The following is a 15,965-nucleotide window of genomic DNA, read 5'->3' as shown; positions in this document are numbered from 1 at the left end:
AGATCTTTTATTATAATAAAATTTAAAATCATACCATAGACGAAATAAAACCATATTATCCTTTTTTTATGTATTTTAAGGGTATTAACCTAATTTAAACAATTGCCCATTGAATAGTTGTTTGGCGCTATATCATCAATCTTCATGACAACTCCAATATTTTCAATCAATTCCAGGATAAGTCTAAATAAGTTCCATCTTTTATCTCAGTCCAACAATCGGATATTCTTAAATTGCGTCGAGTGTCATTGAACGAATCGAGACGAAACCAATTTGCCCTATTATTCAATTACATTCACAATGGACTTGTATGTGAGTTTTAAGAGGCATCGTCGTCAATGTCTTGATGAAATAAGATAGTCTTCCAAGAAGCAACGGTTCATATTAATTAGATTTTTTCTGTTCCTTTATTCTACTACTAGCAATTTAAACGCTTTTTAGTCTCCTTTTTGTTTAAAAAATATTAACAACCGACAAGCGATTTGTTACTTAACCTCAAAAATAACCAATTTTATTTTCCATTTAAATTCTTCCCTGAATATTATGATGACATCATCAATCTGGAAAGTCTTTCTAGATTTGTTGAATGACGTAACATACGTCAAGAAACAAGAAAATTAGACTTGTAGTGTTCTATAAAACTGGCTACCAACCATCGAACCATCACGTCTGTTTTTTTTTCACACTCGATTTTTTAAAATTTCTTATACATACCTATACAATACTATACATACTTACTAGAGTATACTTTCTTACTATACATACACACTAGAGATATTTGTTACACTTGTTGCTCGTCACAAGGCTGAATTTCGTTGTCTGCATGACGTCACCTGAGACCAGCTTAAACGTCAAATTTGTACCATATTAACAGTAAAATAGCTATATATTACATATAAATAGACAGTTTAAGTTGAAACCTGTTATTTCAACATTTACATATGATATGAATCGTGTTTAAAAAGTCATTTAAGTCTGTACAGTCCAACCGTGAACGTAACCTTAAATATTGTGATAAATCGAAGTTTGAACAATCATTGAATATGAATATATTTAAGATACAACAGCTCTAGATTATTAGAAATACGGTAGAAAGTTGCATTTTAATGACAATATTTGGCCATGATTCCGTCGGTTTTGCTCTCAAGTGACGTCACCACGCGTGCTGCCTAAAATAGCTTTTTATTAATATCCAACAGACTGAACCACAGAAAAATTTATTTGATGGTCCCGTTACTTTTTTTTCGAACTTCTACCACCTAGAAAAACGATATATTTTTATATTTATTATTGTGGAGATAAATCGCACATCGTATATTTGTTGTGACAAAACTAGTATACTTTGTTAGAGCGCGGAGAATGTCTTTATACTTTGTTGTGTAAACTAGAACACATAGTTGAGCTGTGCCTTTAGCTTTTATGCATCTCTCTAAAAGAGCGGTAGCCGTTTGTTACGCGGTATGTGACCTGCTCGGGCAGGTTTAAGTGGTTAGGTCACATATGTGGGCTAATCATGGCCTATCCAACTTCTTCGTTCGCATGTCTATTTATATCTTGTAAGCTTTATTAAGTACAATTCCGAAGTGAAACAACATTGCAGAAGAAATGGTGTATGCGTCTAAGGACAAGAATACAAATAAATAATGTAAAAATTCTTCAAATAATTCAGAAATTCAGAAATGTTAGAAAGAAATTATTTTCGAAAATAGTCAAATTAAACAAGTTTGTATAACACTTGACATGAACTTTTATACTTGAGAGCAAAATTTTAAAAGTGTCTCCTGTGTTGTTTAAAAAGTCAATTTATCTACATATTATGTAGTCTAAACTAAACCTTATATATTTAGTTAATTTTGACGATGTGTTTTGACATTAAAACGAATGTATGAACATATGAAGATGTTTAAGCTGCAAGAGCTCTGGTGCAATTATGTGGTAAAATTATTAGAAAAACCGACTGAATTTCTATGTCAATAAATATCTTAATTCAATTATGTTAGTCTCGTTGATGACGTCACCACATGCGCGTAGGCACACTAGGGTTGCCAACCGTCCTCCAACCAGGAGGACAGTCCTCCTTTGGATCAAAATGTTCTACGTCCTCCGCAGGTACATCGGAGGACGCAATTTGTCCCCCTTTACCCACTAAAATGTTCTAAAATTCAAAAAATACGAAAAAATTTTAGATTTTATTTTACCTGGCAACGTTGAATGATCACAACAGACAACAGCGATCTACCATTTTCAATTTGGCATGGTTACAAAACTAGTCAAAAATGGTCATTCATTTTTCAAAATATAACGGGGCTCGAAAATGTATTAATTCTGATTTATTTTGCTCTAAGCATTCCTGCCACTTCTGCGCTTCCTGAGCTAATTTTTTCTTTAATGAATATTAAGTGGCGGGATGAAAGAAATAAAGCCTTGTTGGATTTAATAAAATCAAAACTAATTGTCTCTGCTAATTCCGAAAACAGTTTTTTGATATTATTAAATCAGATGAAAAATTTTTGGATGCAGTTAAAAGCAAAAAAAATATAAGTTTATGTTTTTATTGAGTTTATTTTTTGTTATTTTTCAGAAAAAGTCATAAGTTTATTTTTGTTATTTTATTATTTTGTTAATATATGTTTTGTAAAAAAAATATTTGCTGTTTCCTGATTACTGATAAATTTATAGCTACCTATAGATCAATTACACGATCGTATATTTTTTTAAACGCTAAAAAATTCCTAGTGTCCTCCTTTAGCTTTCTTCCGAGTTGGCAACCCTAAGGCACACTGTACTATGTATACACACCATGGAACGTACATTGATTTCTATGGCTAAATTTGTTGTATATTGTACAACAAAAAACAACCTGACCTAATCTAATCTATGTAGAAGTTTATTTACGTAAAGTTAGGTTTATAACGTTTACATAACCTAACCCAATCTAACTTTTTACAACTTTACTGAGATGGCTCATATAGGTAAATTATATCGGTTCTAAGAGAATCCATAAAAATGAATCCATGTATTATTAACTCTTAATTTGAAAACATGAAAAGAGAAATTAACTTTAGCCATTCTCTGGTACAACAGTACGGAGGAAACAGATTTATACTGTCCAATTAATGAGTTCCCCAAAAGTGTAATTCTCCCTATATTCCTAGTCCTGTTTGTTGTGTCTGCTTGACCTACTCCACTCGGTCGGAGTATTTTATCGGCGTTCGTTGAAGCCGAGCACAAAATCTATGTTGTTCGTTATGCAGAAGTATTTCACTGATCAAAAAGATCATTTCTCTGGTTACTCTGTCATTTATGCTGGAGCAAAGGGAGTAGAGCAACTAGAGCAATCAGAGGGTCTTTCGATTTGGCAAGAATAGTAGCAATCAGCAGCTAATAGCAACTTAGAGTTACTCTGAACTGATATTAGTTGCTATTAGGTACCATTTTTGCCAAAACGAAAGTACCTCAGGTGATTTTTAAGGCACATGACAAAATGTTTATGACATATTCACAATCTTCGTCTAAGCATGTTGATACATTTTCCAATCTAGTTTCTCCTTCTTCCACTAGAAATTCCGCCAATAAACCTAATAAATTTTCATTTTCATGGTGGATAAAAAATTTGCTTTATGTATGCCTAAACAGATAAAAAACTGCTAAAATACCCTAGATAAAGTAAATTTAAAACACACACGAATACAATTAATTACAGCATCTGGTGACGTCAGACGTCACTGCTCCGTACTCTTCATGATCCAAGATCTCTTGGAGCCACTAAGAGTAGCATCTAACGAACAGAGGGCCTTTCGATTTGGCAAAAATAGTAGCTATCAGTTGCTAATAGGTACTATTTTTGCCAAAACGAAAGCCCCCCAGGATTCCTATTTCATTTCATTCAACCAACTTGAATTTAGCTAAATTTATTTTGTATCAGATCTAACCTAAAAGACATACATATCGTCCCTCTTATCACGTAGGGGCGTATAATCCAAGAATTGGATATACACAAACGCCTCTACGTGATAATAGGGACGAATTATTTTACAATTTTTTTTATGAAAATTGTTTCCCGTAATGCAAATCTAAATTATCAATAATGAACTCATATGCCTAGAACACGTGGGATACTGGGTCTCCTTCGTTTTGTTTTTGACAAAATGAAAATACTGATTTAACAAAAAGTTTTTTTAACTATTTACTTCTTTATGTTTTATGTTTGACAGGACCTTAGAGCATATACTACTGGAGGCAGCGTCTCAGTGACCGTATAGGAGTGTATATGCTATCTCTCTAGCAACATGCAATTGCGTGCTGCTAGAAGGAGGTAGCAAATATACCCTCCATCGATCTTATAGTACAAAAGATCGATGATACCCTCCTATACCCTCTCTCTCTCTCTAAACCTCCGCTACACTGACACTCTTGGCCACTGAGACGCTGCCCGCTGCCTCTATATACCGGGTGATTCAGTCTGGTATTCGAGGCCCCGTATATCTTTTATTTTAACAAATAGCTATAACAAACCCTAAATATTTTTAAATCGCAGTCAAACTCTAACAAATGACATTATTAGATCGTCTCCATTGTAACATATATCAAAATTGCTATAGTCAACTGTTTTTGTTCAAATGGCACACTATATATTTTTTTATCAATTCTGGAAGATATATTTTTTTCAGCGTTCAGCTATGTAAGGAAGTCTATAGTTTCATTAGAACTATTGATAGAAAAATAGCAAAAAAGATGAACCCTACTTTTAGTAGCTTTATTCTGAAAAATGATAGCCAGATGTGGAGACAAGTTGTTATATTGTTTAAAGTAACATTTTACTTTTATTTTTAACACGATAATAATATAACAATTTAAAACAATATGTACTTATTTACTATGTTCAAAATGACGTCCATTCGCTTCCAAACACAAAATAGCTCTGTTCATCACTTCTCTACAAACACATTCAAATGTTTCTTCATTTAATCTCCAACATTCTACTCTTATTCTATTTTTAAGGTCGTCAATATCATATAAAGGTGAAGAGTAAACTTTTTTTTTTAGGTAAGGCTAAAGAAAGAAATCTATAGGAGTGAGATCCGGAGATCTAGCAGGCCATTTAACATATTTATCGAATGTTCTTCATCTCTTGTCCTTCTGGATTTAAAAACTTATTTTTTTGAAAACTTTCATCTGCCGCCAAAATCCTGGCTAACTTTCCCAAAATTTTATCTCATGGAAGTTATCTCTGCGGAAAACGATGTTAGTATAAGCGCCTGGCAGCTTTAGCATTCTTTTGGCACTCGTCATAAATTAAAATTATATCTAGTTTTTTTTGGTTACTGTAAGTATTCATGTTATAATTAGTTTTAGATAGAATAGATAGGTACAAAATGTCAATTATTTTGACAAACCGTTATTTAGAAACGTTAAAATACAGTTGTTTCCGCAGCTGGCTATCATTTTTCAGAATAAAGCTACTGAAAGGAGGGTTCATCTTTTTTGCTGTATTTCTAACAATATTTCTAATGAAACTATAGACTTCCTTATATACCTAGCTGAATGTAGAAAAAAAATATCTTCCAGAATTAATTAAAAAAATATATAGTGTGCCATTTGAACAAAATCAGTTGACTATAGCAATTTTGACATATGTTACCATGGAGACGATCTAATAATGTCATTTGACAGAATTTAAGCAACGATTTAAAAATATATAGGGTTTGTTATAGCTATTTGTTAAAATAAATAAAAGAGATACGGGGCCACGAATACCAAACTGAATCACCCGGTATATGCTCTAAGAACAGGACCAATGCAAAAAGTCTCGAAGAGGAGAAAGATAACCCCTTTGCAGGTGGAAAATGGGGCAATAGTATTGCTGGAAATTGATTTTAAAAGTGAAAATAAATAGAATATTTGCTCCAAATGGTTAGTTGCAATATATATCCAATTGTTTCTTACATCTCAACGTTAAAAAATGAATATGCGAGTGAAATTCATACTTCGAATAAATGTTTAATTCCTCGTTATTCTCATATAAATTCATTGGAAAACCGATTATATTGTTTTGAGTTTTAACCACAAAATTTCTTTCAGGTTTCACTGGCACACAGTGCGAAATCGACATAGACGAGTGTAAAGAAAAGCCCTGTCTAAATGGCGGAATATGCCACGATCTCATCAATTCCTTCAAATGCACTTGTGCCACAGGTTTTACGGGCTCAAGATGTCAAGTCAACATCGACGACTGCATTTCCAATCCTTGCCGAAATGGTGGCGTTTGTCAAGACGCAATAGCAGGCTACACCTGCGAATGTCCACCGGGTTTCACAGGCTTATCTTGCGAAACGAATATTAACGATTGTCAATCGTCCCCGTGTCTCCATGGAGAATGTATTGACGGAGAGAATTCCTTTTCATGTACTTGCCATCCTGGGTACGAAGGACATTTATGCCAGCATCAGATCAATGAATGTGAATCCAACCCATGCCAGTTTGGAGGAATATGTCAAGACTTGGTTAACGGATATCAGTGCCTTTGCAAAGCTGGTACATCAGGAGCAAATTGTGAAATTAATGTCAACGAGTGTTACAGCAATCCCTGCCGAAACAATGCTGTATGCCAAGATGGGATTAACAGGTATTTAAAATTAAACAAGCAAATAATAATGTAAAATTAATTTTTCGATTTTTTTCATGCACACAGTGGTTATCCATACGAGGCGTAAGTTCTGTTTACTGTGAACGTGAATGATTTTATTAGTGAATGTGCATGAAATATGACGATATTGTCCTTGTCGTTTATGTTCATTTTGTACTATACCTTCCTTACCAAAAATAAATGTGATTTGTGCATGTCTTCAACTTTAATTTCAGAATAGTACTTAGTAAAGCGATTTGTTTCAGTTATACATGTCAGTGTGTACCAGGCTTCACCGGACGGCATTGCGAAAACGACATAGATGAATGCGCGTCAAATCCTTGTGCTAATGGAGGGGTTTGCATCGACCTAGTCAACGGCTTCAGATGCGAATGTCCAAGAGGTTATTTTGATGCTCGCTGCTTGAGCGATGTTGACGAGTGCAAATCTAACCCTTGCAAACATGGCGGGAGCTGCGAGGATGGGGTTAACCAATTTATCTGCCACTGTTTACCAGGATATGGCGGAAAACAATGCGAAATCAACATCGACGAATGTGCCTCTAATCCTTGTCAGCACGGCGGGATATGCCACGACCATCTGGCTTTCTACACTTGCGAGTGCTTACCTGGGTATTCAGGAACCAATTGCGAGTCCAACATCGACGACTGCGCTATAAATCCCTGTAAGAATGGCGGTTCCTGTATAGATCTCGTCAACGACTTCAAATGTGTATGTGAACTGCCGTTCACTGGAAGAGAGTGTCAGGATAAGCTCGATCCGTGCTCTCCGAATGTCTGCAGGCATAACGCTAAATGCACTCCCAGTTCGAACTACCTGGACTTTGCCTGTTCCTGCGGTATAGGCTATACTGGCAGATTTTGCGAACAAGACGTCGACGAGTGTGTGGTATCTAAACCATGTCGAAACGGTGCGACTTGTAGAAATACCAATGGGTCATACCACTGCATTTGTATGAGAGGCTATGAAGGGAAAGACTGTTCTATCAACACTGATGATTGTGCTTCATGTAAGTAATTTATCAACTTATAATTCCCCATCTTTTGTTATTGAAATTCTGTAACATTGTAATATGTGGCTTAGCATCAGTTTTGTTATTTAATGTAGTAGTATCTGCGCTGGAAACAGCACCATACTTAATATTGATTTGGGAAACGAACTTTCGTTTCTCAGATACTTTGACTGGATATAGAAAAACCAGCCCTAAATCGATATGTTTTTCTTTTAGCCCCTTGTCAGAATGGAGGCACCTGTTTGGATGGAATCGGTGAGTTCATGTGCCTCTGTGTCAATGGCTTCGAAGGAAAACAATGCGAAATTGACATCGACGAGTGTTACTCGAATCCGTGTCAAAATGGCGCCACCTGCAATCAGTACGTTGACTCATACACGTGTACCTGTCCCCTTGGTTTCTCTGGCATCAACTGTCAAACCAACGATGAAGATTGCACGGAGAGTAGTTGTATGTATGGAGGGACATGCATCGATGGAATAAATACATACATTTGTACCTGCAAACCTGGGTAAGTATCATAATTTTAATTAAAAAAATCCCTTAAACTTTACATAGTGTTTCTTGAAATGAATATTGGTTCAAGTACGAGGCATATTTTTATTCTCTCAGTGTCTACTTGAACAAAATTTATGATTTTTCCCGTTTTTTAGATATACGGGTTCAAACTGCCAGAACAGGATAAACTTGTGCGACAGCTCTCCGTGTTTGAACGGTGCCACCTGCCAAGATCACACCACACACTACACATGTCACTGTCCGTATGGTTACACGGGCAAAGACTGCGGTGAATACGTAGACTGGTGCGTGACAAACCCCTGCGAGAATCACTCCACCTGCCGACAAGTAAAGAACCAGTACCAGTGCCTTTGCGGGCCGGGATGGACTGGCAAGGTGTGCGATGTGGAAATGGTTAGTTGTCAGGATGCTGCCGTCAGAAAAGGTTAGTGTTTTGTAATTACGTTTCTACAGGGCGTTTTGGTTGAAGCATCCCAGTCCAATATCTCGAAATTCAAATGAGAATTTTTATTAATTTCTTTTTATAGGTGTACCTCGGTCACTGCTCTGCAACAACGGCACCTGTGAAACTATCGGCAATTCCCACAGGTGTCTCTGCAAGGAGGGATATACCGGCTCGTACTGTCAAAAAGAGATCAACGAGTGCGAATCTGCCCCTTGCCAAAACGGTGCCACATGCAAAGACCTGATTGGATCCTACACCTGTTCCTGCCCCAAAGGCTTCCAAGGCCAGAATTGCGAATTGAATGTGGACGACTGTCAACCGAATCCTTGCCAGAACGGCGGCACCTGCCACGATTTAGTCGACAGCTTCCTCTGTTCCTGCCCTCCAGGAACTCTGGGTTACATTTGCGAGATCAACATAGACGATTGTCGGCCAGATTCCTGCCACAACAACGGGACCTGCATAGATAAAGTGAGGGGATTCGAATGCAAGTGTCCCGCAGGGTTCGTGGGACCCCGCTGTGAAGGCGACATCAACGAGTGCCTTTCGAATCCTTGCTCCAACCCTGGTACCCTCGATTGCGTCCAACTAGTCAACGATTATCACTGCAATTGTAAAGCCGGTTACATGGGACGGCATTGCGAACGTAAAGTGAATTTCTGCGCAGCTTCGCCTTGTCAAAACGGCGGAGTATGCACCACCATACACTCGGGTCACAAGTGCACCTGCCAGGAGGGTTTCTATGGGAAGAACTGCGAGTTCAGTGGTTATGACTGCGATTCGGACCCCTGCTTGAACGGAGGAGTTTGTAGGATATCCGATGGAGGAGGTTACATTTGCGACTGTCCCGTGGGAACTTCAGGAATTAACTGCGAAGTCGACTCCATAAATGAATGTAACAGCAACCCCTGTTCGCATCCCGAAGCGATTTGTCAGGATAAAATCGGCGATTATGCTTGTTATTGCCCACCAAAGCACGTCGGGAAGAACTGTGAGGTGTACGACCGCACCTCCTCCGGTGGCTTAGGAAGACCCGTCAAGCCGCAGCAAGACTTCAGTAGTTTCTATGCCAGGGACTTGGAAAAACAACGTCAACAGTGCATACGGAATAATTGTCCCTTGAAGCGTGGTAACATGCGTTGCGACGAGGAGTGCAACACTTATGCTTGCGATTTCGACGGAAACGACTGTTCGCTTGGCATAAACCCTTGGGCAAACTGTACCGCGCCCACAAAGTGTTGGGAGGTATTCATGGATGGTGTTTGTAACCAGGATTGTAACAATCCCCAGTGTTTATTCGACGGAAGGGATTGCGAAAAGAAACTGAAAGCGTGTAACCCAACTTACGACGCCTACTGCCAAAAGCATTACGCCAACGGGCACTGCGATTATGGTTGTAACAACGCCGAATGTAACTGGGATGGATTAGATTGTGAGAAAGAGCCCCCGGATATAGCCGAAGGTGTTATATCGATGGTGGTGCTTATGGACATCGAAGGCTTCAAGAAGAACCTCGTAGCCTTTCTTCGAGACACAAGTCACCAGTTGAGAACTACCGTTCGAGTAAAAAAAGATCAACTCGGCAACGATATGATTTACCCTTGGATGGGCCCTATGCCCAACAGCGGTCTTCAGGACGATTACTTCAAACACAAGCACCATATCGCTTTCTCTGAGCAAGCGCAGACGGGCATTAGAGTGTATCTAGAAATCGACAACAGAAAATGCACCACGGTTTCGGAAAATACAGAGTTCTGCTTCCAGACAGCTAGCGCAGCCGCTGAATTCTTAGCAGCCAAAGCTTCTAAACACACCCTGTCTCAATCCTTCCCCATTTACCAAGTAAATGGTTCTACCAGCCTTGACGAAGAAAACAATCCACCTGCCAACGCTAAATACGTCCTAATAGGGATTCTGATGGTTATCTGCTTATGCGCCGTCATTTTCGTGGTGATTCAAACGCAGAGAAAGCGTGCCGCCGGTATAACGTGGTTCCCGGAAGGATTTTTAAGGACTAATTCCGGCACCAGACGAAGATCTCGGAGACGGGGACCCGAGGGGCAAGAACTACGTAATCTAAGCAAGAATCCGTCTATACCCGGTATGGAACTAGATCCCAATGCTCACCATGGTCACGTACCGCAGTGGTCTGATGACGAAAGTGACATGCCCCAACCGAAAAGGTTCAGAGGAAACGATTTGGGTTATTCCAGTGATCACACAGCTATAACAGAATATGAGGAGGCCGAACCACGGTGGACGCAACAACATCTAGAGGCTGCCGACATAAGACCTCCTCCTATGCTTACACCTCCGCAAGGAAATGAACACGCCAATATAAATGCCCGAGGGCCTTGCGGAATGACTCCGATTATGGTAGCGGCCGTTAGGGGCGGAGGTATGGACACCGGAATCGATGAAGACGATGACGATGGAGCGGGAGCGATCATCCAAGATCTCGTAGCCCAAGGCGCCGAATTAAATGCCACGATGGATAAAACCGGAGAGACCTCTCTACATCTCGCTGCCAGATACGCACGTGCCGATGCCGCTAAGAGACTTCTGGATGCTGGGGCGGATGCCAACGCGCAAGACAATACCGGTAGAACGCCTCTCCACGCCGCTGTGGCTGCGGATGCCCTAGGAGTGTTCCAGATATTATTGAGGAACAGAGCCACAAATCTCAACGCTAGGATGCACGAAGGCACAACACCGCTCATATTGGCAGCCAGGTTGGCCATCGAAGGGATGGTCCAGGATCTCATTAGTGCCGAGGCCGATATCAATGCGGCCGATAATTCCGGGAAGACGGCACTCCATTGGGCTGCTGCTGTGAACAACGTGGAGGCGGTCAATATACTGCTCGCCCACGGAGCCAACAGAGATGCTCAAGATGATAAGGTAGGATTATATACTTTTCTCTAATGACGATAAAATTAAAAATTATTTTAAAAATCTATCTATCTATGATAGATTTTGACTCGTTAAAATTCTTGGCATTCTTGCGGTTTCTCTTCACGTTACTCGAGTAATTTTGCATGTAAATACTTGCCTGCTTCTTTTCATATTTCTCTTCCTCTGCAGACATATCTCTTAGCTCTCTCTCAAATCATTCAGTTAAAAAATAAAGGAACAAATATTTAAAATGAGAGTAAATTTTCCAATTTTTCTACCTCATTATTGTCAAACAAAAAATGAAATGTTTTAATTAGCACGTGTAGTTTTTAATTAGTATTTACAGTGAAATCTCCTTTGGGCGGACACCAACAGGATTGACTGAAAGTGTCCCTGTAAGAGGGGTGTCCGCCTAAAAGAAATACAAAAAAAAATTGTTTTTTAATGAAAACTGAAATTAAAGAAATTGGGACATTTAAACCGTATAAGTATGTATGTAAAATGATTTTAAAATAAATAAAAAATTTAAAACTAAGGGAAAAATAAGGATTTGTTAGGTACCTTACAAAATACATACAAAATATAATAGAATATAGTAATACATAAAATTAAATGAAATGTCACTTTAATGATGCAAAAATTCATTTATTGTTGTTTGTCTTCTCTTTTTCTTTAAAATGGCGTATCGCATTTCTAATTTGGAAAGAAACTCCAAAGACTCTGTATCTCTGTGATCTTCGGCAAAACGTTTAAGCTGATTAGTTAAGGTAATAGCTTCACCATAATTTGGGATAGCCTCTGTTAGTACTGAAAACTCATCGACATCAGAATCTTCGGAGAGTTCTTGTATTTCAACTGGATTTGCAATTTCTAGTCCTGAATCTGGATTTTCATCTAGGTTCAAAAAATCATTAAGGTTTTCGAATGAAAACCTTAATGACTGAATAGTCATTTCAACAAATTTTTATTTTTGAGGATATCTGCAAGTACGTTAAGTCATCTTCTAGATCAGATGTAACAGCCTCAGTTAACTGGTCTTCACTTTGCATATTTTCATGCTTAACCCTTTCGCTGCGCAATACGTCTGAACGTAGCTACCGCGTCGTGCGCGAAAGTTTATCGCGTGCGAATATATACGTCTGGAGCAGTTAGACCACTTATAGTTTTACATTATGTTGTGTTAAATTACGATTTACGATAAATTTTAAGATTTTATTTTGAATAAAATACAGTATATGTACTAAATAGAAATTGAAAGAAACATGAACAATCTTGGTATTATTACCAGTACCTCTTTCCATAAAAATATTTGTCACAATCGGTATAAGCTCGCCCGCAAAAATTCGCCTTACCAATTGCAATAACTGAGTCACAATGCGCATGGTTGTGAATATATACGGTTTGAGCAGCCTGATCCAATTTAACTATTCATGCCAATTAATCCGTCTGGAGCAGTTTAAGCCCTAAAAATTTTTAGCGAAAATATACGTCTAGAGCAGTGAAAGGGTTAAACCCTGCTTTACTGAAGCAATTTTTAACTGTTTCCTTGGTTACTTAGTCCCAAGCGGTTTTTGCAAAGTAAACTGGATCCAATGGCGTAATTTTCTTAATTAACTCAAAAGCTGTACCAGCAGTTTCAATGTTTACTAGCAGATGTTTTAGTATTAGACTTCGGTAGTTAGTTTTGAAATTTTTTATAATTCCTTGGTTTTAGTGGTTGACAAGCTGATGTACAATTAAGGGGTAGAAACAAGATTTTTATATTTTTTAATCGGACATCTTTTGGATGAGATCCTGCCTTGTCTAAAAATAACAAAATGTTTATTTTTTCTTTTGCCATTTTCCAATCTAGGTCTAGCAACCACTCTGTCATAATTTATCCTGTCATCCAAGCTTTCTTATTGTATTTCCAAGTTACAGGCAGGTTATTTAATATTTTTAAAAGCTCTGGGTTTAGCTGCCTTACCAATGACTAAGAGTTTTTCTTTTTCTCTCACCATATTTGCACAATGCAAAATTGTAAACAACCTCTCTTTGGGATATTTACCTCCAACACATTTTTCTTTTTTTTAATGTTAGCGTTTTGTTGGGTAGAGCCCTAAAATACAGGCCTATCTCATCGGCATTATAGATGTCTCTCGGTGGATATCCCTTAATTAAAGAAGGGCATTTTTCCAAGAACGATGAAACATCTTCAGCAATAACCGAAGCTCCTTCTCCCGAAATCACTTTAAAACTTATGTTGTGGCGGATTCTAAATTTATTGAGCCAACCAGAAGAAGCACTGAATGTCCCAGAGACTCGGCTATTCCTTTTGCTTTGCATCGTATTAACGGACCTGAAAAAAAATATTAAAATTAAGTTCCTTTGCATTTTTGTCACGACAAGCCTACTGATAATAATCTAACCCTTTTGTCTATTTTAGAACTGATATGAAAAGAACATCAGCGCACTAATACCAGAAAACCTTATCTAAAAAAAAATTCATATGCATACCTGTCAAAGGAATTCCCTTATGGCGAGCTGCTATAAACCAGTTATCACACAACTTGTCAATTTTGGTACCATTGCCCATCAAAAAGCTTCTTTTTTCATCCAAATTGCTGTTCGACATCCACTTGTTTAGAAAGATTTCTTTATGTTTAATTATACCAGCAGCTTGTGTTTTTCCGATATTAAAACACTTGGATAAGTTCCTTACACTTAACTTTTCCTTATTGTGAACTTCAACAATCTCAATTTTTTGTTTAAGTGTGAGAATTTTTTTATTTGGAGCCATTTCTACTATGAATGTGTCGCCCATTGTGTCTTTTCCGCATAGATGTCAGACTAATATTGAATCCCCGCGTGTACCGAAAGAATGAGAATGGTAAATCCCTGGTTTACTCGGGGAAGTCCCTCATTCAGGCCAGGCAGAAACACACGACGTAGGCTGAGCTTGTACCGAAAGAGTGATGTTGGTGAATTCCTGGTTAACTCGGGAAAGACTCTCAGTGAAGACAGGCAGTGAAGTTGACACGCGGCGTGATTGAGAAATGCAACAGCGACACTCGCGAGAGAAAAATGAGTCGAGGCGTTTTTTTTATTTTGTTTTTTGTCCAATAGACGTAATAAGCAATTACATATATTTTATGTAAAATTTTTATAGAAAAGTCTTTAAGTATGTACATGCATTGTTTTGTGTTCAAAAGATCCCGTGCGCTTCATTTTCAATGAATTGTTTTTGAATAGAGGCTTTAGGCTTTTTTTCGCGACTGAATATTAGTGAATATCTGACTTGTAGTTAGTATTTCTATCTCTTTTTATCTTAGTTGTTATATGATAGTTTACATCTTTTCAGTCCCTCATACTGCACATACTACAACATTCGACATCACTCGCAAAAAAAAGCCTTTTATTTTATTTCTATCCTTCCAAATTGTTGAAATAATAGTGTCACACGCCACATTCTTTTGCTTGCTTGCATTAGTTTCTCCGTTTTGTAATCTCTATATTGTGTGATTTTTCTTATTTATTAAACACTTTCCTCTTCGACATTGTGATAGAAAGTGACAATTAATACATATAACTGTATGCATAGATAAATCGTAATTTATTCCAAATGTACTAACTGGTGTCAAAAGCGTGGAAGCCGGCAGGGCGGGCGGAAAAGCAGTGCCTTGGTTTTAAGACCGTATATCACTGTTGGTCGTTATAACTGATAGATTTTATGGCAAATGTATATAAAAACACGTCGTTAAATCCGAAATGTTATTGTAAATGGTGTTGTACTAAATATTTTTAATATGGTATTTCTATAGGATTTAATCGGGACTTCCAAATTTCGTCGTTACATCCAATGTCATATAAAGCAATGTCATTATAACCAATTTTCACTTTATATTTGTTATTTCTAAAAAAAATAATTAATTTTCATCGATGCAGTTATTTATTTTCTGATATGACATCGATTTAATATCTTTTCTATTTAATTATTATTAGGTTGTCTTGCTTTTTAAAGTAAATATTTTTTTATACATGATTTTTTCGAAATATTTGAATACTTACTAATAGAACTTATAACATATCTGATGGTACGTCTAATGAAAACTTGTCTTTTTAACTTTGCAGGATGAAACACCTTTGTTCCTAGCTGCTCGCGAAGGTTCTTACCAGGCTTGCAAAGCTCTGTTAGAGGCCTACGCAAACAGGGAAATCACCGATCACATGGATAGGCTTCCCAGAGATGTAGCGAGTGAAAGGCTACACCACGATATCGTCCGACTGCTAGACGAACATGTTCCTAGGAGTCCACAGATGGTTAACGTTATGCCCAATAATAACATGATGAGTAAGTTTTTTTATATGCATATATTTTTATTGTAGAATAACAGAGTTGATTAAAATCATGAAAAAAGATCATTGGTAGATATTTTTAAAAGCTTTGTTCATAAAGCAGTCCAAAATCA

General features: G+C 37.6%; 1 protein-coding gene across 1 annotated transcript in view; it reads left to right on the top strand.

The window, feature by feature from the left end:
• LOC108913441 (neurogenic locus Notch protein) overlaps positions 1 to 15,965 on the top strand; it is a 227,168-nt gene that overhangs the window by 205,853 nt on the left and 5,350 nt on the right. Inside the window, exons 9-14 of the mRNA XM_018718993.1 lie at positions 6,082 to 6,625; positions 6,892 to 7,655; positions 7,875 to 8,169; positions 8,312 to 8,601; positions 8,705 to 11,523; positions 15,628 to 15,847. Coding sequence (XP_018574509.1) covers positions 6,082 to 6,625; positions 6,892 to 7,655; positions 7,875 to 8,169; positions 8,312 to 8,601; positions 8,705 to 11,523; positions 15,628 to 15,847 — 4,932 coding nt within the window. The remainder of the gene's footprint in view (positions 1 to 6,081; positions 6,626 to 6,891; positions 7,656 to 7,874; positions 8,170 to 8,311; positions 8,602 to 8,704; positions 11,524 to 15,627; positions 15,848 to 15,965) is intronic.

Source organism: Anoplophora glabripennis, unplaced genomic scaffold (genome assembly GCF_000390285.2).
Source record: "Anoplophora glabripennis isolate ALB-LARVAE unplaced genomic scaffold, Agla_2.0 scaffold528, whole genome shotgun sequence".
NCBI classification, from domain to species: domain Eukaryota; kingdom Metazoa; phylum Arthropoda; class Insecta; order Coleoptera; family Cerambycidae; genus Anoplophora; species Anoplophora glabripennis.
This window is presented reverse-complemented; position numbering and strand designations above follow the sequence as displayed.